This window comes from Bombus bifarius, unplaced genomic scaffold (genome assembly GCF_011952205.1).
Source record: "Bombus bifarius isolate JDL3187 unplaced genomic scaffold, Bbif_JDL3187 scf7180000008008, whole genome shotgun sequence".
In the NCBI taxonomy this organism is placed as follows: Eukaryota; Metazoa; Arthropoda; class Insecta; order Hymenoptera; family Apidae; genus Bombus; species Bombus bifarius.
The window spans coordinates 6,350,868-6,373,365 of record NW_022884386.1 but is presented as its reverse complement, the minus strand read 5'-3'; the positions used below and the strand labels follow the sequence as shown (position 1 = coordinate 6,373,365).

The window sequence follows — 22,498 nt, the reverse complement described above, 5'->3', positions numbered from 1 at the left end:
CAAGATTCGATCGAGCTGAATGGCTGACTTTAAACTCGCTTGGTAATAAGGCTCGATAATGCAGGGATAATGCAACAATAACCTCGCGGGAACAATGGCCGCGCAACAATGCCGGCCGCTTAACGCGTACGTTTACTCGCATTGATTGCGTTTGCAAGTGCAGTCACCCTGCCAGACCGAAGTCACTGGATTATTCCAATGACTGCGGTGTTAGTCGTCGCCGTCAGGCTGTTCCCCGTCGCTCGGGCACGTAACCGTTTGAATTCCTTGGCGACAATCTTCTTCGCTGGCAGAAATTTGCCTGCCTCCTCCTTCGATGCATAGTTTCTCATTGTTAGGTGTGTTCGCGTAGGACGTTAAGCGAATAGAGAATGAAGCGTAAACGTTGATTTCTCGATCAGTTGCCGGATCGCTAACGGATTCCCGGTTAAAGGAAAGTTCAACCGAACCAATTGTAAACTATTCGCGGTCAAAGTTGAATCGAACTACGCTCGAGGGAAGAGTGGTACTAGCCTGATACCTTTGCCGCTTGTTAGATCAACGAGCGTAGAATAGCTGGCTAGGTTGGCAAAAAGGAGAGTTAAAGCTGTAGATAATCGAGCGATTAATAGATAGAGCGAAGTTAGTTATTACACGATTTATTAACAAGGGATAATTAAAGAGTGGGACAGGCGATCCGGTTGTCTTCTCCCTGACTTCTCTCCGGTTAGGGTAAAGCCAGGGAAAATTTGTTCCTACTAGATTTAATTAAAAAGTGCTTAAGAAATGATTAAGTTTTGCATAAATGAAGGATAGTGGTCACTAAATTCTGAAAAGATTTCTCTAGAAATTAGTTGATCGAAGAATATCGATTCTTTTAGTGTTAAGAGTAACCATCATAGATAATTAAAATTGCGTTGGTTAACGATAATCATTGTCGATGACAGGAGTTGATTTTTATTACGAATAACCATTATCGGCGATAAAAGTATTTTGTGGTTGCTGGTAAACAGTACTGATGATGGAAATTGATTTTGGCTACTAATAATCATTATCATTGTCGACGATGAATTTTGTTTTTCATGAATATTATAATACAACCATTCGATGATAGAAATTCGTTTAGTTGCTGTTAAGTCGAGTGCGGATTTTCACGCATTTGCGAGAAATTTAAAGGCGTACAAACGCATATGATATGCAAAAATATACAAAATATACAAAGTTACAGTATCCATTTTCCATTAAGTTCCATTTTTCCTAGGTTCTGTTCTTTAAATTATTTTCACAAAAACATGAATTTACATAAATATTCGTAGTTTACAGATAACACAGCCATAGTGGCTGAAAATATTTTTGCTGTCTAATAACCATTATCGATAGCGAAAATTTGGTTGATTACTTTCGACCATCGTCGATATTAAAGCTATTAGTAAAGTATTACGAGCACATTTAATACAAGTTTACGTTCAATAGTCATGAAACTATAACATCTAACACCATTAATATATATAAGAAGGAAATTAAACGCAGAAATGAAATTCCCCTTATCGGATCAGTTGATCGATCGTTTGATCGATGCTTTAGTTATTCAACGTTTAATTAGCCATCAAGCGCACGATGAATCTCGCGCCGATCAAAGAGTATTCGGGTCTTAACGTTGATCGTCAGACTTGTATCTTTGCCCTACGATCGACCAAGTTGATGGCAAGTTTGTCATCGTTGCATCGTTACTATACAACTTCTAATCGATTGCCTCGGTGTTTCTGAGCAAGTGTATCTATATGTAGCATACCACATGGTGCAAGATTGCTGCAATTTGGACAACTCGAATACCGTTCTGAAACTTCACAGTGAGAGAGAGAGAGAGAGAGAGAGAGAGAAGGAGAGGGGGAGAGAGGGAGGTTACCGGCCATCTACGTAGGAAGCCTTAATTATATAGCTAGTAGAGATCGTTGGCTGAACTACTAATTACCGATTAATAATAATGGACCGACGCATTCAAACTTGGCTATTCGAGAACGCTGGAGATTTTCATTGTAGACTTGACATCACACTTGAATGTCTTCCTTCTGTTCTACATAATAATGCACCTAATAATATATGGATCGTATTTCACGAAACAAAGTGAAAAGGGATGCGAAATGAAAGGGTATTTTGTTTCCTATTGTTCCGACGTTGTGCGTGCCCAAGCATGCGTACACCTCGGAAAAGTCTAGTGAAAAGTTTATTCATCAAGGGCACTCGCGTGGCGTTTCATGGCAAACTTTTCACCGCAACCGTTACTGCTACCAGTGTAATTTTTTGAAGGGAAAAAAAAGAGGATTAGCTTGTTTGACGTAGCACCGTTTTTATTTCGATCCGGATTAATTCACGCGGACGAAGCGTCACGCGTGTTTGTTTTAAAACGGTTGAAACATTTTTGTTAGGGTATCAACGATCGTAAATCAACGAAACTATTTCCTATTCCCTTTTGTATTTTTTATCCAGTTAGCCAGAATTCCAATAATTAGTGAGACGATCTTTGGCGTAAATTGTGTATTTAAAATTACTATTTTCGTGCTCTGACTGTCCGAACGGTAGCAACTAATCCGGATCAAAGAAAGTCGAATTCGTCAAAATTTTGGTTTTGTACGGGATAACAGTTTAAGGGAATTTGAAACTGCCTATAGAAATCGCAGAAACGTAATGAATTAACAATTCGTAATATTCGTATGTAATAATTCCTTTGGTAATTGAAAATGTTTTTCCATTATATCCATTGAAAAATTTATTCGTCACGGAAGGTATGCGGAGAACGTGACAGGGATGGTTCGCGGAAGAAAATTACCGCTGTTCCGATCCTCTTAGCAGTCCCTTAAGTCGAATTAATTTTAACGATCGCTAATAACGAATATCAGGGCACTTCCTTCATAGAACGTTGGAGCGCAGAATGGTTCGCGCAATAAAATACGATTATCTCGCCGCGTGGTCCAATCGCATTAGGTACAGCCCCTCATTATATTTGTAATTCCCGCATTCCACGCGGCTCGTTTGAGCCGCATCGTTGCGAGTTCCGTGTTAAATACTGTGCGTTTAATAGAGCCAAAACAGCGAAACAACATTCGGCAAAGTTGTTCGAGGAACCACAAGTGGAGAAAAAGAAAAAAAGAAGAAAAGAAGGGAAGGGAAGAAGAGGAAGGAAGGGAAGAACGGACGAGAAGAAATAAAAAGAAGTGGAATCTTGTCTACGTAGCACCTACCATTACTTCTACTAATTCCAAACTTTAAGTAAGACTGACCTAATGTCTGCTTAACGTAAAGATTTTATACGCTACTTCTCTACTGCCCGACACTAAATGAACGTGAAAAGTACGCACATGCTAACAATTATTAATATTATTGATGTAGGTGTACATTTATATGGGTATTATTCATAGGATACGTGCTTGCGCATTCATCAACTGAAAATTTCAATTATTTAATTGATGAAATTGGATTAACCTTTGAACTCGGGAAATCTTGATGCGTTTCTCTCTACCAATTCGATAATTAAGCACGGAAGTAATTAAGGGAAAGTTTATAACCAGTCCTCTGGTATAATTAAGAGGCATTTGTTTTATCATCTATATACCAATTCATTAATGTATATTTATATATATATATATTTTATACGGTATAGTGAATAAATAAAGATTGTTTGAAAGTTTGATTTAATTACGAAAAGAAATTTTCCCATCGGATTATACCGTAAACTCGTTAAAATCGTTACTTTAGGTTGAAGTATTCCATGAATTTCTTATCGGAAAGATTCTTGTCACTATTTTTATATTCGATGTTTAACTTGCTTCTAAATATTACGCGTATAACGCTATTTCTTTCAAACTTTTCCACTCTATGTAATTACCAAAGTAATTACATTTTAATTTATATCGTAAACTTTATATCATATCTACGTCTATAAAAATTACAAACGTAACTATTTAACTAAGTCTTCTGACTAAGTCGGTTCGATTTGCATAAGTAAAACGAAATTGTAGTCATTCGTAGCGATAGGTCTTCCTCGACTCAATTAGCATAAGTAAAAAGAAGAAGAAAAAAAAATACAAATAGAAGAGTCGACTGCAATTGCATGGCCAACCGGAGGATTGAAACGAGTCACTCTAAACGAACGAAACGACCGTCATCCGGCTTATTTCTCGGACGAGAACGAGTCCGGTGACCGTCCGGAGGTAATGGCTGTTCGCTCGAACGTATACCACGGGACACCTAGTGCATGCCCTAGGGTACTTGCATTTCCGTGCTGGCAGGACGCGTATACGCACAAGGCAACGCAGGAACGCACGTAGGCGCGCGTGCATACCGGTGCGTCGTCCAACGACAGATCGCACTTGACACGTTTGTCGATCGTGAAATATCAAGCGTGAAGCAATGTCCACGCGCTCGCATCGCTCACTTCTCAATACCATCCTCTGTACATCGCTAAAATCTTTTTCACCCGCCATCCTGAACGTAGCTCGAATTATTCTGCTTCGCTGTTTACCGTTTAATTATCCTCGACACGTCAAACAGGGAGTGAAGAATTTTTCACGAGTATCGGAAACGTCTCTGACTTATCTCGAAGAGGATGGATAATTGAAATTTGTCACGTCTCGAGCTGGTTAACTTAGGTTCGTTAGTCGACTCGATACGCTGCTTAACTCTTGTGTGCAACCGAAAACTCGTATATATATTTTGTCGGAAATCTAGTTAATTTGTATCTCGCGAAAATATGGTAAAATTACTTTGGGTTTCTATTCTCTGAATAATCTCGCGCGATGTTAATGCACTTCTTCGAAATGAAAATTTATACACTAAATTTTACGTATTGTGCTATTAAAGCTTCACATTTATTAGGCTGCGCTGTGCTTTCTCTTTTGTAAAAATTGTCAGATTTATCCCTAAGGAGTAAAATCTTTTTCTCGAAAAAGATTTGTCAATATAAAACCGTTTCTGCGTGTCTAATTATTAAGAATCGATCGTTAGAAAGGATTATCAAAGATTGATTATTCAGGGGCTTGATGAAGATATCTTATTGCTGTCTTCTATAAGAACACGATTTAAGTCGACCTACGAACGATTTCTTGAATTTATCTTACACTTCTATCACTTGGAATTACACTGTAGCTTCGCGTAATTAAAACTGTATTTGATACACAGTAGAAAGAGAAAATTACAGACAGTTTGAGTTACGTACGAGAGTAAGATTATCGCTACATGTTTGCTAGCGAAATAGAATGTGCGAAACTCACTAACGCCACGTGTGGTAACCTGAGTTCAGCTTTGATAAACTGTCGCTAATTTGCAGCAGTCAGGTGGATTCTCATTCACGCATCGCGTGTCAAACGTAATTTCCTCGAGCCGTCTACGAAGGTTTTTTTTCTCCACTCTCTCACAGAAGTAAGATGTTCCATGAAATCTTCCAAACCTCGAAGAAACGAAGGAAAGAGATGTTTAAATATAAAAGTAATGTGGGAAGTCCTCTCAAACGAAACGTAGTTTCTCTATGCACACTCGAGCAAGTCAGGAGAGAGACGAGAGTCGTCGAGACACGATGTAACACGTAATTATTCTAATTTCGCTAGGGAATAGAATAGCTCTCTGGCTATACAGGGTTTACGTGCCTCCTGCAGATTGAATCTGGGAATATTCCGGGACCGGGCTCCGGCCGGTTTCACGCTCGAAGTCACGGAACTAGAATCTTTGTGCAACGAACAGGGACGCAGTCCCGTGATGGAATCTCGTTCTCGGTAGTGAAAAGCGAGGACGAGCCTCGACAGCGAACCTTTGTCGCGCTCTGAAAGGTTATTCAATAGCTTCATCGCTCGGTGATCGTGCATTACGCAAAGTAGCCGCGAGTTTTGCGTTTTCACGTTCATCCACTCGTGTTTGATGCTGAAACGACACGATCTGCTCGTGACCAGCGATGGATGTTTGAATTTCAACTTCAAAGTAATTTGAAGTTCCTCAAAACTATGAACATTCGAATATGATTATAGACTCGGACATTTTAGATTTTGATTAAATATCTTATGCCGATGCACTCGCTTTGACAAAAGTACATATTGAAAATATGTTTGTCAGATATTGAACATCTACCGAGACTTGCAAAACATTAAAAACTTCCAAGACCTTCGAGCATCCTCTCATTTTTTATATTTTCCCCCGCTGCACCCGAGGTACATGATATTTTCTCACGTTTTCGTTATTACATCAAAGACTAACAACGTTTCATGATACATAACAAAGTTGAATTATTCTGTACGAAGTTGAAGATTGAATCTGAAGATCTTGAAGCTTAAATGACCCAAATAAACCTGTCTTATCGTACATCTTCGTTTTACCAGTGCGCATAGAATAAAATCGCGGATGTGCGAATGATCATCTCTGACACATTGTAAATAAGACAGCAGCTATTCTCGCGAAGAGATCTTCTCGGTTCTTATGCTAATAGGATGCTCACCTTCGATTTCAAACGCTCGAGCACAAGACGAATCTCTCATCCAACATGCTTAGACCGATTAATGTAAAACTGCTCTTAGAACGACGTTCTACCAAACTGAGATCTACCGTGCAACACGCGAATACATGCAATGCTTCTCGATCGATTGCGACCAGCGGCTGGAGATCGATGGATCCCCGAGTCGATAAACTTGGACGGAATGTCACGCGCGCCCGCCAATTTCTGCGAGCATTTCCAACGCTGCATTCTCCGACTCTCTTATCGATCTAGCGAGAAATTGGGCCGGAATTCGGTGTATCGCTGCTACAGCGACCGATTATTTGAATTTATTGGACAGAGGCTATTAATAGCTCCCATTGTCTTTTAAGATTTCTGGCATTTCTGCGCGTTTAGAGACATTCGAATTTCGCGATTTATTAATATTTCGAACAGCTTGTATTCTAACGAGATTCAACCGTCATTAAAAAGTGCATAACGAATGGTACAAGGGAAAAATAAAAATAACATTTTTCGTGTTTCACAGAGAATCAAATTTAAAAACTCACTGTGTTGCCAATCAATTTTGTATTACCAATTTCTCTCTTTTTTTCAATTTAGCGTTAAACATATGTATATCGCTGTCAATTTGAATGAAACTCGCGTACAGAATCTCTTATCAATTGTCCACTCGTATTTCATTGCGTATTAGTCACGTATTTTTTACCACTCTTCAAACTATTATATAGATATAATTGGAAAAGAGGCTCCAAATGAAAAAAAATGGTTATTCTGGATTTTCAATTTATTTTCGCATGTACGAAAAAAAGGTTCTTAACAAATTGTCCGTTCGTATTGAATTGAGAATTAGCCAAGTTCACGTACGTACTTGAACGCTTCTCAAACCCGATTTTCTCAAAAACGAAGCTCCAAACGAAGAAAAGATTATTCTACGTTTTCGATTCATTTTCACGTACAGACAGGGTCCCTTATCCTACAAGCGTATCGAATTGGAAATGAGCCAAATTCACAGTAGCACGACTGACCAGTTTACAGATTTGATCTTCTCGGAAATGAAGCTTCAAATGGAATATTTTTAATCTTCACTTTTGTATGTAGAATTTTTCCTCTCGTATTCAATCAGAAATTATCCAAGTTCGCATGTACCTCACTCATTTTCAAACTCGATCTTCTCGAAAATGAACCTTCGAACAAGCAAATTCTATTCTCCATTAACATTTTGCTTTAGTTAATTTCCTGTTTGATTGCTCTACCGTGTCTTATATAACAGAGACGAAGAACAGGAAGTCTGGAAGAGGGAACTGGCGTTTCATAGCACGAAGTCTGGGAGTCGTGCCCGGGGGTTCGACCGATTATCGTAAAGCTCTCGCTGCAAATGATTCCATTAAATTAACCGACATCGTCTAAGTTTCTCGTGTTTCGCGGTTGAGTCTCTGGCGGTGGGCACGCAGCGTCGAAATTGTTTATCATTAATGGCATTACGAAGCGGTGCCGGTGGCCTTAAAACGACCGTCATAAATCGTGCGTGTACCCTGCGTTCTACATATATAGTATAGTATACGTATACGCAAGTATCATGCCAAGGGAGTGGAACAACAGGCTGCTATAGCGATGATATCTCGTGGCAGCTGCAGCTGTACCGAAGAATGCACCGAGACTAAACGCGAGAAATCATCGAACCATCAGGCCGCTTGTCTGTTTTTCCTTTGGCCCTACCTTTTTTTTCTATTTACTCTAATGCGAACCAGGAAATTTCCGAACAATTAACGTTGTTACGTAGCTAACGGATTGATGAAGTACCACATTAACTAAAATTCTTATTCGTTGATTCAATTTTTATTGACTGCGTTCGGGACCGTGTTGTACAGTTGAACTACCATCAGCAAAATTTTTCGAGTTACAAATTACCAATATGAAGTAACAACTTTGATAATAGTAGAAATTGAATCATTCGCGATTCGTAATAATAAATAAGAGGTTCATAGCCTGAATATTTTGAGACACTCGAAGTAAGGTATCTGTTACAATATTTAGTACATGACACAAATTTCTATTTAAATCCCATTTGTTTAGTTACGTTCACAAAAATATAAAAATGTATAAATATTTGCGATCTATTCATAATCATGTAATAACGGGAACGAAGATCATTGCGTGATCAAAGATCAAAGCACGAAAATTTCATCGTTTCTGGCTTCAATTTGGCCGACATTTGATGCAAGCATGTATATATAGGTTGACATGCAAACAGGCGAATTCTTATTTGCACGTAACTCGCGGATACAACGGGCAGGACTTAAAATTAGACGCATCCCCGACATACTTTGCGCCGCTACGTGATCCGACGTGAAAAGCCAGTGCATTGCGTAACAGCGGATATTCCGTGTCAGTTAAAATCCACTGGCCCGGGCGGAGAGAAAGCTTTGTTACAAATACAACGCAAAAGTATAACAGGCGGATGTCTGTTTATTTAACGTCGGGATTGTACAGATGAAATTAATATGGATCCTGAAAATCATTAACGTAGACCAATTGTTATTATTAAATGTCTCGTTTCGAAAATTTTGCAGATATAATCGAGAAATTGAAGTAGCGAGCAACGTAGATTTCCAATATGAACAAAAGCGCTGCTTTATTAACCTGGGCACTTATATTATTTGTTATTTCAACTGCGGATTTCAGCTGCGGACGTTTCCTTTTATTAACACAATTTTAACCTCCGTAGTTTCAACCCGTGGACTTTTAACGCTTACTTTACTTTAAAAGTTTAAAGTGAGAATAAATGGTGGAAAATACGTTGGATTAGTTAAATTTATTTATCTATACAGTTATATTATAAACATTTAATTCAAATTTAATTATATTTCGAAAATAGAACATTCTCTCTTTTATATTCAAAATTCAATTCATCGTATGTGATTCTTGTAAAAATATCCATTTGCATAAACATCTAACCGCTTGTAACTTTCGTGGCCATATTTTTCATAGAATTCGCATTCTTTCCAGGTAGAATAATTACTTTTTAATTTCTACCATTTACATCGTTTACTATTTAAACTGCACTGTAAGTATCATAACAAAAGCAAAATTGAAACGGAAAAAGTTAAAGGCAAGTATAAAGACTCGAAACTGAGCGCGGAAACTAAGGAGCGACGCCTGAGGTCTTCGTAACGACGCAACGTAAAGAAAATGTTGGCAAAATAATAAAAAAGGAAAACAACGTCGTTGCCGGTGTAGGATAGCTTGCTCGGCGGTCGTAATCGTATCGTGCAAGTTATACAACTCGTACCTAGTTACCGTCCTCATAAATCTTGGCAAAAATTCAAGAGAGGGTGTACCACGATTTATGGAATTAGCAGTGTAATATTTTATAACCGTCGGACGAAAAGATTGTTAGACTCGAACAAACGTCGCTCGATCTTGGGGATGAGCGAAGCTATGACGTTACTATTACAACGTAACTTCGTCAAAAGGAATACACTTTCTAATTGCTACAAATTCTTATTTATCGTATGTTATAGGGCGAAGAAGATTTAAAAAAACTGCCAAGAATAATATAACAATTTTTACATCTTAAATTGTATCACGTACAATGTAATTATTAAATATTATTAAGTACGACAAGCGAAGATATACTGAGAAAATACAGAAGTATGTAGATAGGAAATCAGATGACGTGTAATTTATGAAAATTGCTTCTGAACTTTCATTCGCATTATTACCAAACACGTTGTTATTATGCAGGAGAATTCATTCTTACAACTTGTAACTGGTGGCTTATAAAATTTCACCAATAGTATTGGCTCAATCGTGTAAGAAGATTGTGAACAATAATATTGAGAATATAAGAAGAATTAATCTTCCGAGAGACTTAATTATCCTTCGATGTAGATTCAGAAACACTGCTCTTCGTAATACCTTCTTCCAAACCTATCTCTGTTACCCTCCAACATCGCAATAATAATTCTTGCCAATACAATTCAATTTACCCGTCAAATAATAGCGAGAAGGAAATGAATTTTCTGCCCCATCGACCGTCAGATGGGGAGCGCAACGTGGTAAAAGAATGACCGTGGAGCGCCGTTAGACACTCGTCTCTTTATTTGCTCTCCGAATTCATAATCCCTCGAAGAAGATAAGTCACCATCGCGTCTCAGGAAAACGAACGCACAAAGGTCTTAAAGCCCTCCGGGAGACGAGCAAAAGGGAGTTGCGGGGGCGTTTGTGGGAGACATCGGTGTCCCTCGAAGAATTCCAGAAAACCTGTCCAAACGAGGCTTTTAGGTTGACTGGGACGAATGTCGCGCGTGCATAGTTAGCGGTCGGCCTCGAGGAACAGACGAAATCCAGCGCTCCTCTAATTGAGCAAGCTAGATAAAAACGACGCGGCTGGTCCTTTTATTTTCGGCTCGGCTTGATCGAACCGAAAATGGCCCGCTTATGGTTGGAACCGAGTCCCATAACTCGACGACGTTCGATCCATTGTTCTAAGCGGGCCAAGGCAGACTGCTGGCTTTGTACAGTAGGATAACGCAAGAAGTATGTTCCGCGTTATTCAAATAGCATTGTTTGAATTTATTATTCGCATTTTACGTCGTATTGGAGCCAGAGCGCAAAAAGTTACAATTAAATGAAGAGTTCTTTTAATACAGCAGTGGAGCATGAAATGTATTCGAGCATTTGTAGATACCTTTCATATGTGAGGTGTGTTATACACTTTGAACCATTTTATCGGTATTTTTTATCAGTGTTTTATCAGACTCTACGTTTCGTTTCTATGCCATCAAGTTTTAATATGCTTGCATTTAATTTAGTTAATAGGTGAGTGCTATAATAAAATAAATACGCTGATGTGTCAATACTTTTTGCAGCCGCTATAGATTCTTTACTCGTACATGTTTCTGTACGCATTATTTTCTCTTTTCCAAATCGCTTTATAGGAAGCAGTAACAACTTTTTGATCGCGTTGTACGTGGTCCTGCCGTTCTGGCAGACCACCCAGGATTCACGTTCGACGGGAACCACGCGACAGAATGCCGATCGCCTCGACTCGAGCTATTCATCGCGCGTAACCATCGACATGTTGGAAAAATACGATGGCGCATAATCTCGTCTACTCGCGGAGAAAGTCTCCGCTCTTACGCACTTGACTTCACCGATTGTAAATATCTCCGCTATTCGAAACTTATATGTATGTAAATAATATTCAACCGAACACGTCATAAATATTCCATCGCGAATACTAATCGTAAATTACGTTTACGCTCCTCTCGAGAGGTCGCAGCCTGAGAATCATCTACTTTTGTTCCTCTTTCTTGTCGCGCGAACTCTCTTCTCTGATACTAAAGATCCATCAGAAAATGATCTTACGATGATATTTTTCTCATATTTTCAAGCTTTTGATTTGAGAAACATTTTTTTTCTGTTAACTTTTTAACCTCCTGTCGCGACTAATTGCAAGATCGATTGCTCTTGTTCAAACTGGAACAGAGAATATACCTGTGTCGTTCAAGTTCATCCGTAATTAGATTACTCTATACTTATGCACCGTATCGTACAAAGATACAAAGTATAATCCACCTATGGCATCTACGATATAATACGGGATTTACGACTCCGTGGCCGAGATACGTGGCCGCCTTCGGCATCGGGACTATGATAAAATAATAAATCGCTGCCCCCTCGAGCAGCTTCCACGCAGTGAGATATTTCAGAGTTGTTCGATGCTAGAGCCACCGGGATTCAAGCGCATCGCGGAGAAATATACTGACTCAAGAAAGTATTTGGAGACTACTTACCGTAGAAAATGTTCATATACATATTATATATCTTGTGCGTGTTATATAAAACATTATAAAATTTTATCAACATCGTAACGAGACACGGCTGTAGCGATTATATTGGTAAAACTTTAAACCAATCTGAAAATGTGTATAACAATTACAAAATATGTATTGCAAGCACATATTTGATAAAAAGAATTGGTACACGCTGTATATATGTAGTTTAAATAATTGTCTGATCTCTGTCAAATATACGTACACTTACACTAAATATCGTGTAACTTATAGTACGTATACCTACACTGTACACTTTATACACATATATACTTTCAAATTGGTTTCAAACTTTACCAATATAATCATGTTACTCGGGTCGCATTACGGTGCTAATGAAATTTCAAAACGTTTCGTAAAATACACATAATATGTTCATGTGGACAGAGTTCCTCTAAGTATTCAGATACATGGTATACAGTATGTACCAATATTAACTTGGATTCGAAGCATTCCTGGCCGGATTTTTCTACGAAGATATATGGTGTAATGCGTAGGTGCGGTTTCGTTCTGTCAGCCCCGAAAAGAACCGGCCCGATGAACGTCGTAGATAAAAGAATATCGATTAACCGTTGATGCAAACCCTTTTTCGATCGTGGCCATTTCGAAAATTTACGGCTCCATGCGATGAGATAGAAAAGTTTTATAATTTTTGCAATATGTGCTCGCGTAGAACGTTAGGATATATGACAGGCAACTATTTCTTTCCGGTCAAAAACAAATCCCGGTTATATTAGGCTGTAACGTATGAAATGCCCGTTTGAACGCTTCATATCCTTTGCGTAGATTGCCTGCAGTATGGTTTATGTAGAAGTAAAGGTTGATTTATGTTTTTCCATTCCCTGTATCGTTTATATATTATAGCGCTGCAAAGTCTTCGATATTCTATCTGCAACGAGAATTACATATTCTTCCTGAATATTCTACTTCGAATGAATATATACCTATAAAATTTTAGTTACATATCTATTTTAAAAGTCATTCTGCATAGATACTAACATAGTTCTTGAACACATAAATTGTTTTATTATAGTGTATAAAACATTGCTAAGGAACATATTATTCGTCGTTGGATTTTGTAATTTTCTTCTAGAGATACCAGCAGCTCTGAAGATAAAGAACGAGGTGAATCCACGAAGATTTTATAAAATCTAGAACAATAATATTTTTTCAGAAGTAGTATTGGAAATGTTATATCTCGATAACAAAAGTATGTCAATATTTATCCCGGTGAAAAGCAAAAGCATACCTATTTCGTCCAAAGAAAACAGATATTTCATATGTTGGACTTGATACTTTCTAGAGAGACTTACACGAGTAGGATGAGATTATGACCCTAAATTTGGACTACTGCTTTGATTCATCGAGCTCCCTGGAGATTCCGTTTCCCTGAATCTATGTATACCGTCGCACACTGTACCATACACTAGGGAAATTTTAACATTATAGGATAACATTGGTAGCTACGAATAATCTTTAATTTCTTAATCGTTAAAATAAATAAAAAAATGGAAAAGCAATGTGCTAATGAGAAACAAATTTAGATACCGATGCAACATTATACCAGTATAATTAACCTGGATACGATTGGCAGATAATTAACTATATAATTAACGCATTCGTTACTATGTGTCACACAAATATGACACATTAATTTCAGCTGAGGTATCAGCCTCGTACAAGATTTTATTTCAATTTCGGATAAAATAAATTAATGAAATGTTATCCATGTATATTCAACACAAATGTTTCTGTATAGTTCGAAGAACAACGAACTACACTTAGACTGTTATTCCAACACGTTCCAAAACTTAGTTGTTTTAGTTCCTAGCATAGATTCGAACAAAGGGAAGAATAAAAACATTGTACTTCTAAAAGAAAACAGTACATTCACGTATAGTGGAGTAAAAAGAGATACAATGCTACAACAAGACTCTATTAAGCCTGTATAAGAATAATATTCTTCCACGGCATATTTGTACAATGTTTATACAACGATTTAATAATACAATAAGACATTTGCAGCAAGTATAAAAAAACTATTCTACGAAAAGATATTACGAAAATCTGCTAATTCTCCACGAATTTACATTATTTCAAGGGAATAGTTACAAACGAAAAAATTCTAGCACGATTATCGCCGGTAACGATAAAGTACGATCTCACGTGTGCATCTTTCGTAGCACGGATAATGGCCAGGAACGTTTGGTTCGTCGAACACACGTGTCTAGAAGCTTGGTCATTGCACGAACACAGACCACACTGACCGCGTACACTGCACATTCCTGGATACCGTAAATATCGCGCGTCCACCGATATTTACGTGGACGTTGTCCGTATATCTCCTAGTGCTTTCCACCGCTGCTCCCGCGGGAGAGACGATTGGCGTCGCTACCGCGTTGTCACTGGCCGGACGAACAAAAATTCCCTGGAATCAAGGCAGCGAAAAAATAAGAGGAGAAAAATGGAAACGAAATACAGAAAAGGAGAAACGAAAAAATAGATAAATCGTCGTGGAGAAAAGATACGGAAGGGCACGGACGGTTATCGACGACGTTCGACGTTGTGTACCGACTGTTCGTGGGCGGTGACCGTATCTGCACTATGACCGAATTCGATGGAATTCGAACTTCGATATCGGCGGAATAAAACGTACTGACGTATCAAAGACGTCATGGTTATATACGCCATTGCGATATCGTCGTCCTATCCATCATATAGCTACATCGTAAATAAATTGCACAGAATACACATAATATTAAAAAATATATACAATATTCAGAGTGCATATGTATATTTTCATGGGTTCAATTAAAGAAACAGAATTGGAATAGATATTCGTTTTGACTGTTAAAATTAACGACGAAGATTATAATTTGGGTGTTTCATATGTTGTTATATATCACGCACTCTGTGCATTTTTGGTATAAGTATAATACGTTATTACAATCCTTAGAAGCGGGAATGTACATATTACAAAAGGAAGAACTATTTCTGACTAGATATTGCATGCCCCTGAACCCTGTTCTAAATCCTTATGATTCGTAATACATGTGAATTGAATTCTTGCCGAAAATCCCAAACTTCGACCACTAACCGATTTTATGGCCTCATTATACTGTTTCCATTTACTACACTTTTAATCGAACGAATTAATTGAACTTAGACACGTTGATTGTATCTCGTGGGCAAATGGTAACTTTCACAATGGCGTATACAGGTTTAGTATGTACACGGAGATGGCTTAACGAGTTTAGCATAGGGTGAAATACGATTAGCCGAAAAGCCAACTGCGAATCACTTACTCCGTGCAGGTTTATTTGACAGAAAAACGAATAGGCAAATTCTGTTGGCTCTGAGCGCGTAAACGCGCGAGAGAAAGGATAAAACGCGTATTCAACCGCGTTTTATCCCTCATGCACCCAGTATTGCGGTGATTAATTAAAGATTAACAGAACGTGCAGAACTTGAGCGTCTACTGGTTTATTTTTGTTTCAGTTATCTGGATTGGTAGTGGGCGGAATCGGTATCTGGACGGTGATTTCGAAGCACAACTACGTGTCCCTGATGACGACCTCGACGTACCCGGCGCTAGCTTACGCTTTGATCGTCGCAGGTGTCCTGGCTGTAGTCGGTAGCTGGCTCGGATGCGGCGGTGTAACCTCTGAAAATAGATGCGTTCTTCTTATAGTAAGTAATCAAAGGATATTTCTATTTTTCCGCGAAACACTGATGAATGCTCTTTCGACTCGATCGACCTCTGCTGGCTTGAATCAATCGTTATCTCTTTCAGCATATATCATATGGTTGAATACGTTGTAAGTGATCATTTATTGGTACGCTTGTAGTATGTACTGGACGGATATCTTTATTTTTCCACGAAGCACTGCGAAGATATAGAATCAAAAAGAAATCTTATTAAATACTAATTGTATAATTATTTCTTGTTTTTGCAATAAATATTTTAAACTCGTAGGTTTGATCGCAACGTGACAAATGTACGGACATTCCATTGCACGTATGTTATATTCGTACGTTTATATTCATTTCTTCATTCAGTGTACACGATTTTACAAGGTTTTAGTAATTAATCTTTGTACGAGTGCTTTCTATGTCCACTGTAAGTAATATCAAAAACTCACTCCACAAAGTCGGTACCAAAAACTGTCGTGAAAAATGAAAGGTCGGATAACGAAGTTCAACCTCAACCAGGCAACATCAATTCCTGTCTAGCAGAATTGACTCGTATTATTTAATTCACCGTAAGAAAACCGCTTTACGGCCTCTGAATCCATTTTAGCCAATAATCTTGACAGAGTCGATCGAATCGGAAACGGTCCTCGTGCGTCTCCGTAAGATTCATCGCTTTGTCGAGAACATGTAACACCGTTGATGGGTAGTACGGTGTCTCTTATCGATCATGCGCTTCCGTGCCGGCCATTTATCAGGGTGCCACTATTGTCTGATTAATTAATTCTCCGGTCTGGGTAAACGCGCCTAGCCAAGAGAGATAGAAGCAAAGATAAAGCAGAGGATGATATAGAAGGTTGGAATGTTAGAGAAACCAGCCACTCTAGCTATCGTTTACGGAATTGCCTATAACCTTGGTAGCAGATGCTCTTTGGTTAATAGGACAATCGTTCACGAAACTTTCTCGAATACTCTATTCGAAGCTAGGAAAAGCTTACTAGTTTCATACATAACTAAGTATCGTAGAGCTTCACGTAGTTTCGTCTAGGAAACGATCTTTTCTTTTTAACGCTGCTGTATAGACCAAATTGCAGCTATGTAAGATACAACTTACTGAATTTTTTATTTCTATACGGGATGAGTCCATTGGAATGCATGCATTTACAATGATAGATAGTTACCAGATACAGAGATCTAGAAAAAGATTAAAGTAAAATATAGATGAAAGAGATTAGCTGTAACGGTGAGCTTAAGACCAAGGTGGCGGTTTACAATCGAATCACAGGAATTCGAATCCCTAGGAAAGAGCTGAAAATCTTCGAATGGTGTGGAAATAAAGGAGAAAGGCAATTTCAAATTTTAAATGTAAATCATTTATTTTCAAAAATGAATAACACTTTACGTTATACGCAAAAGGGTCAAGAGCACAGTGAGTGTACATAGAAATACAATTTTTTATTTTAGGGTGTACATATGTATATATTTATTATTTTCAATTGTAAAATTGTAAATGTTTCTATTAAATTCGTAAATTATGTTATAGTGTTAAATGACATATTATTCTTTGATATTATTTGACACGACACTAAGATGGCTTAATAATTCTTGGGGATTATTTTTATACTGATGCTCGAATTAAGTGTTACCGCTTTCATATCGATAAAACGAAGAGGATCGTCTTTCCCTTTGAATTTCAGTCACCGTGTCAAAGATCCGGCACGAGTTAAAACGTCACGATTTAGCATTGGAGATTGGAAAAGAAACCACATTGTAAGTCGAATATTACGCGATCTCGATTCTATCGTGAATTCATCTCGCTGTCGTTTTGTCCTCCATTCCATTACCTTTTCGTTTCTCCGTGTTTCCTCTCCTTCTCGTTCTAAAACTTTTCGAGGAAAAATTCCATTTATGATGTAAGCGTTCGAATGGAAGACGGAAGAAAAGGATATTCACGATGGTAATTAAAATGGTTCGCCACCATTGAGAGGGACGTTCTCGCCGAAGCATTTAAAAAAAGATTTCTCGAAGTTCCGTTTCCGGGGCAGCTTCAATGCCCATCTACGAGCTCCGTTTCTTTCTCGGCTGTGGGGCTGAACTTCCCTTTGACTTGCATCGCTGCCTCCGACATTATTGCTCCAGGCACGGAGACTTTGTCCGCTGTTAAAGCTCGCTTCCTCGATGAAAATGAAGGAATGGCGTAGAAGAAGAGAGTGCTTGAAAGGCTGCTCGTTTACATTATACCATCGATAGCTCTTCCCAATTGCAGATTTTGACCGATCCTGTGAAGCCTGTTGTTTTATTCTATGTGTTTCCTATAACGTATGAAATCGGTTAAAGAATTAACAGCAATGATATGTTTTAATAATAATATATTGTAATATCATTTTTCGTTAATTTAATTCGATTATCATATGGTAATACCACACAAGGAAGAATTCATAATACCATTCATTTCAGATCTGACTTTAAAGTCACTTACGAAGGGATACACAGTACCATGCAATAGTCCTGTGCCATTTATCAAACAGGAAGTTTGTCGTATTTTGAATAAATTATTTACGTCTTTGATCTGCTTTCATCTCATGCATCATTCTAAATCAGTCTATCCGTATCTTATAACATTAATTTAGGACTTAGGATTAAGATTGTGATTTGAGTTGCATCGTTACGAGATCGTTATCCGTGGATGGTCTAAAAATTTTGCACAGTATATGCTGCATAGCACTTTTTCAAATTTACTTCTTCTATCTTTTTAATTTGAAAAGATAGTAATTAAAGTTACGAGTAAACGAGAGTCGTTACATAGTTCGAAGATTCTAAATCAGCTGCTTATCTACCAGTGAAATAAATCTTATCTATATGTAGATCGCGCTACTTTTTGTACTCTGCATAAAATACACCTTCCACTATAAAGAAATCCCATCCACGTAGTAACACGTAATAAAATACTTAATCACAAGGTCGATTTCGCCTTGAACGCATAGTCGATTGCCTCCGACATTATCGCTTGAACTCCTCGGCAAAGTCTCCCCTTGTTGATCGCGACGTTCGCGATCCAATGGCGGTTCTATCGTCAAAGCTAAATGTGCTAAAGTAAAACAAATAGATAGAGAGAATGCTGTTAAAAATATCCAGATTTTTCCGCGGAGAAGATCATTCGTTACGGTTGATACGGTACCAAGGATATTTTCTATGGAATTGCTTCGAAAGCTCAGATTGCATTGAAGTTCGATCAACGGAATCGAAGGCGATTTTCTCTTATGAGCAAAGGAAAAACAGAGAAAGAAACGAAAAAATAGAAAAAGGAACGAAAAAAAAGAATCACTTTAAAAGCTTCCTTGTTTTCTTGCGCTCCAACGACATAATTCACCGAGAGAGGATATGCCGTCACACGCAGTCTGGCAGCTTAATGGACTTTAATACGTATTCACAATATCTCATCCATGTTTGCAAAAATTTATATTTTCTTCATCTTGTAAGTATTTGAGCACTTTCGGTGCCAAAGATTTTTCGGTTTGAGATTTTCGTTTAATAAATTTTCAGAATAGTTCGAAGAAAATAGTTTTGCCTTATGTTTTTTTACACTTTCTTTAAACCAGACGAAAGTAAAAAAGCCAAAGAGTATTTCGAATATTTAGATACCTAGCTAGTAATACTCTCTTAATTATGTTAATAAAAATATGGATTTACGCAAACATTCGTAATTTATTATTATTATGAATACAGAAATTCGTAGAAATGAAGAATTAAGTAGCAGGAAATGACCAAAATCATTCGCTTGCCCCTGTCAGAATTTTCCCAGTCGAAATGCCATTCTCCAACATTGTGTATCGACATATTCACAATTCATTACATTTTCAGTGGTCTACGTCGCGTGTTTTCATATCGCGTATTCTCTTTTATCTAATACGCTTTTCCTGTTACGATATTACATTATTGAATAAATAATTAAACTCTATACAAAGTTCCGTAGTTTGAAATAACCATATGTTTCAATGCAAAGTTTCGTCCTTCGAACCTGTCCGTTGTTTCTCTATCTGAAAACTAGCGTTCCCTGCTAAGCTATAAATTGTGCTTAAGCGAGAATTAGCGTAGCACCGCTCTGGTATCACGCGCTACCATTGAGCCTGCAACCTTCGTGGACTGGCTCACGCTTAATTCCACATAAATGATAGTTAAATTCCACTAACAACCCTTGCAAACCGCACAGAGATCTGTGAGAACAGATTCTTCTTAATTTGGCTCTCCACTTGTTCAAATCGATTAGCGAAGATTACGATTATTTGATGAAAAGTCACTTAGTCTTCCTCGATGGAGTCTTTGATTTTGTTGGGAACGATGCAGGAATAGTTTCCGATACTATTTCGTTCGTCGCGCTCCTTCGATGATACGCCATTCTCATGGCGCTAAACGACAAATTGTCATCGTTAGCCGGTGTTACACGACAACGTAGAAATTTATCGCTGTTCGTTCGATGCTCTTAGCGTGTACGCGTTGTATCTACTGTAACCTAAAGTAACATTTACGAGGCTAACGTTTCCGCTGAGTAATAACAGCTGCTATACGCTTCTATGATAAATACATCTTCGCGATTCTGCTATTTTTACTAACGTAACCGCGATTTATATCCAACTGTCAATATATTTTCAGTCATCTTCTCAATACTGTCATACATATAGTTGACTATACGTATAAAGTTTCTAATAAAATTTGATCTCCTACAATTTCGCTTATCAACACAAGCCTAACTTGCGACTAAATTTCGTATCATTTAGTGTTGCTTTTACATAACTATAAAAATTCCACAATATGAAAATGTAACGCACAGAATCCAGTAAAAAAACATATCATTGTAAAATAAAGATATACGCCAATACTTTTTCTAGCCACCGTATTCTTTTGATATATTCATCACGTGCGAGTAGTACAAACCCATACAGTTGATTAAATACAATTTCTAACAAAATCTCAAGCTCTGTAATTTCCCTCCTCACTGACTTCTCTGATAAATACCTATCTGCCTCCTAAGCTTCCATTCCTCCTAAGCGATCACGTCACAAATCTCATCAGGAATCCGTCAAATCGATTCAACCTTCAAACTCCATTGTATAATCATATAATCGGCTGTGTAATTTACTATGTATAATCCAATGCTCTTATCAAAGCTACCAGCAATTACCCGTCGAACAGTGATCATAATCACGGCGAAGGTCACATTCGATCGAACGATACGCCTAATTCACGATCGCTATGTCCCAAAGGATATCGATGTTTGCGTGTGTCACAGATACCGCGCGCTTCGAGATCATTAAGCAATAATTAGCAAGCTCGCGTATTAACGAGACGCGGCACGTTTCAATTAGTATCCATGACCATAGTAGCGGTCGATTTTTTTTTTATGCCAGTAAATGACGTATCGCGGCACTGGCATCGGCGGACAAGTCTCGACGCCTCGGACTGGTTTCGAACCAGTTCCACTCGTCGTTCCGAGCACCGATCCGAACGCTTCGGGCGAGACCACATTACTTCCTAAGTATCCAACGGCCGATCGCGCCACTTACGACCAATTTATGCTCGAACGAACGCGTACAAGTAAGAAAATCGAGGTACGAACTCGAAGTTCATCGATTACCCGTCGATTTGCCGATTTCCAGCCACCTCTGCACGTTCCTCCCTGAGCACTTTCTGGTTTATCATTGCGACCGTTTCTTCGAATCGTTCCCTCGCTAGTCGATAGACTCTTTTTGTTGAAATTGTCTTCTTCTCGCGACGTACATGCTCGTTGATAAATCCCTAGCGAATACGCAACAGAATTACTAGTGAGAATTACTAGTTTTGCAAAGAAGCACCTACAATATCTAGAATACGATGTAAGATCGGGTACTCAATTTGAGATGTATCGTTCGAATGTCAGGTAAAAGAGCGGGAAAGAAGCGAAATTGACTTGTACCTCTACGATCGTGAGCAAAAGACAGCAGTGTAGAGGATATTAGCTTGTCTATCCCGTTAGCCAAAATTTGACTAATACTCAATTGCCCGCCCGAGAAATGAGAATATCAGACATATTAGGATGTTCATGGCAAATGAGATGGATGTAAAAAGTTATTAGAAACTTCTTGAGATCTTTGCAGTTTTGTTTCATTTCTTGAGATATGAAGAGTTTATACGTTGCGTGTTCTGATATAAAAATATGTACTGTGTGAATCAGAAAGATAAAGGTCCTCGAAGAATCCTCAAAAATTCTTCATCAGGATATATTCCATAACTTGTATCACTTTTTACGTAATTCACGATGACTCTCTCTCTCTCTCTCTCTCTCTCTCTCTCTACAATCGGTATTCAAATGACGGTAAAAGTTGGACGATAGGTGGATAGGATGCGAGGCGAGGCTCGTTAAAGATGCCGTTTTACGCAGGAAAGACGTAAAAGGAAATTCTCGAAGGATCATAGACGATATCTCCTTGTTAAAACGTGTCCATGTCGCGGTGTAACGAGCCCGTCTCTCGATAGCGAATCT

At 38.3% G+C, this 22,498-nt stretch overlaps 1 protein-coding gene across 2 annotated transcripts in view; it reads left to right on the top strand.

Moving 5' to 3' along the window:
* Nucleotides 1-22,498, top strand: part of LOC117206513 (CD151 antigen-like) — a 91,153-nt gene that overhangs the window by 56,765 nt on the left and 11,890 nt on the right. For both annotated transcript variants that reach the window (XM_033445940.1, XM_033445941.1), the window contains one exon: nucleotides 15,790-15,981. In XM_033445940.1, the coding sequence (XP_033301831.1) occupies nucleotides 15,790-15,981 (192 nt within the window). The remainder of the gene's footprint in view (nucleotides 1-15,789; nucleotides 15,982-22,498) is intronic.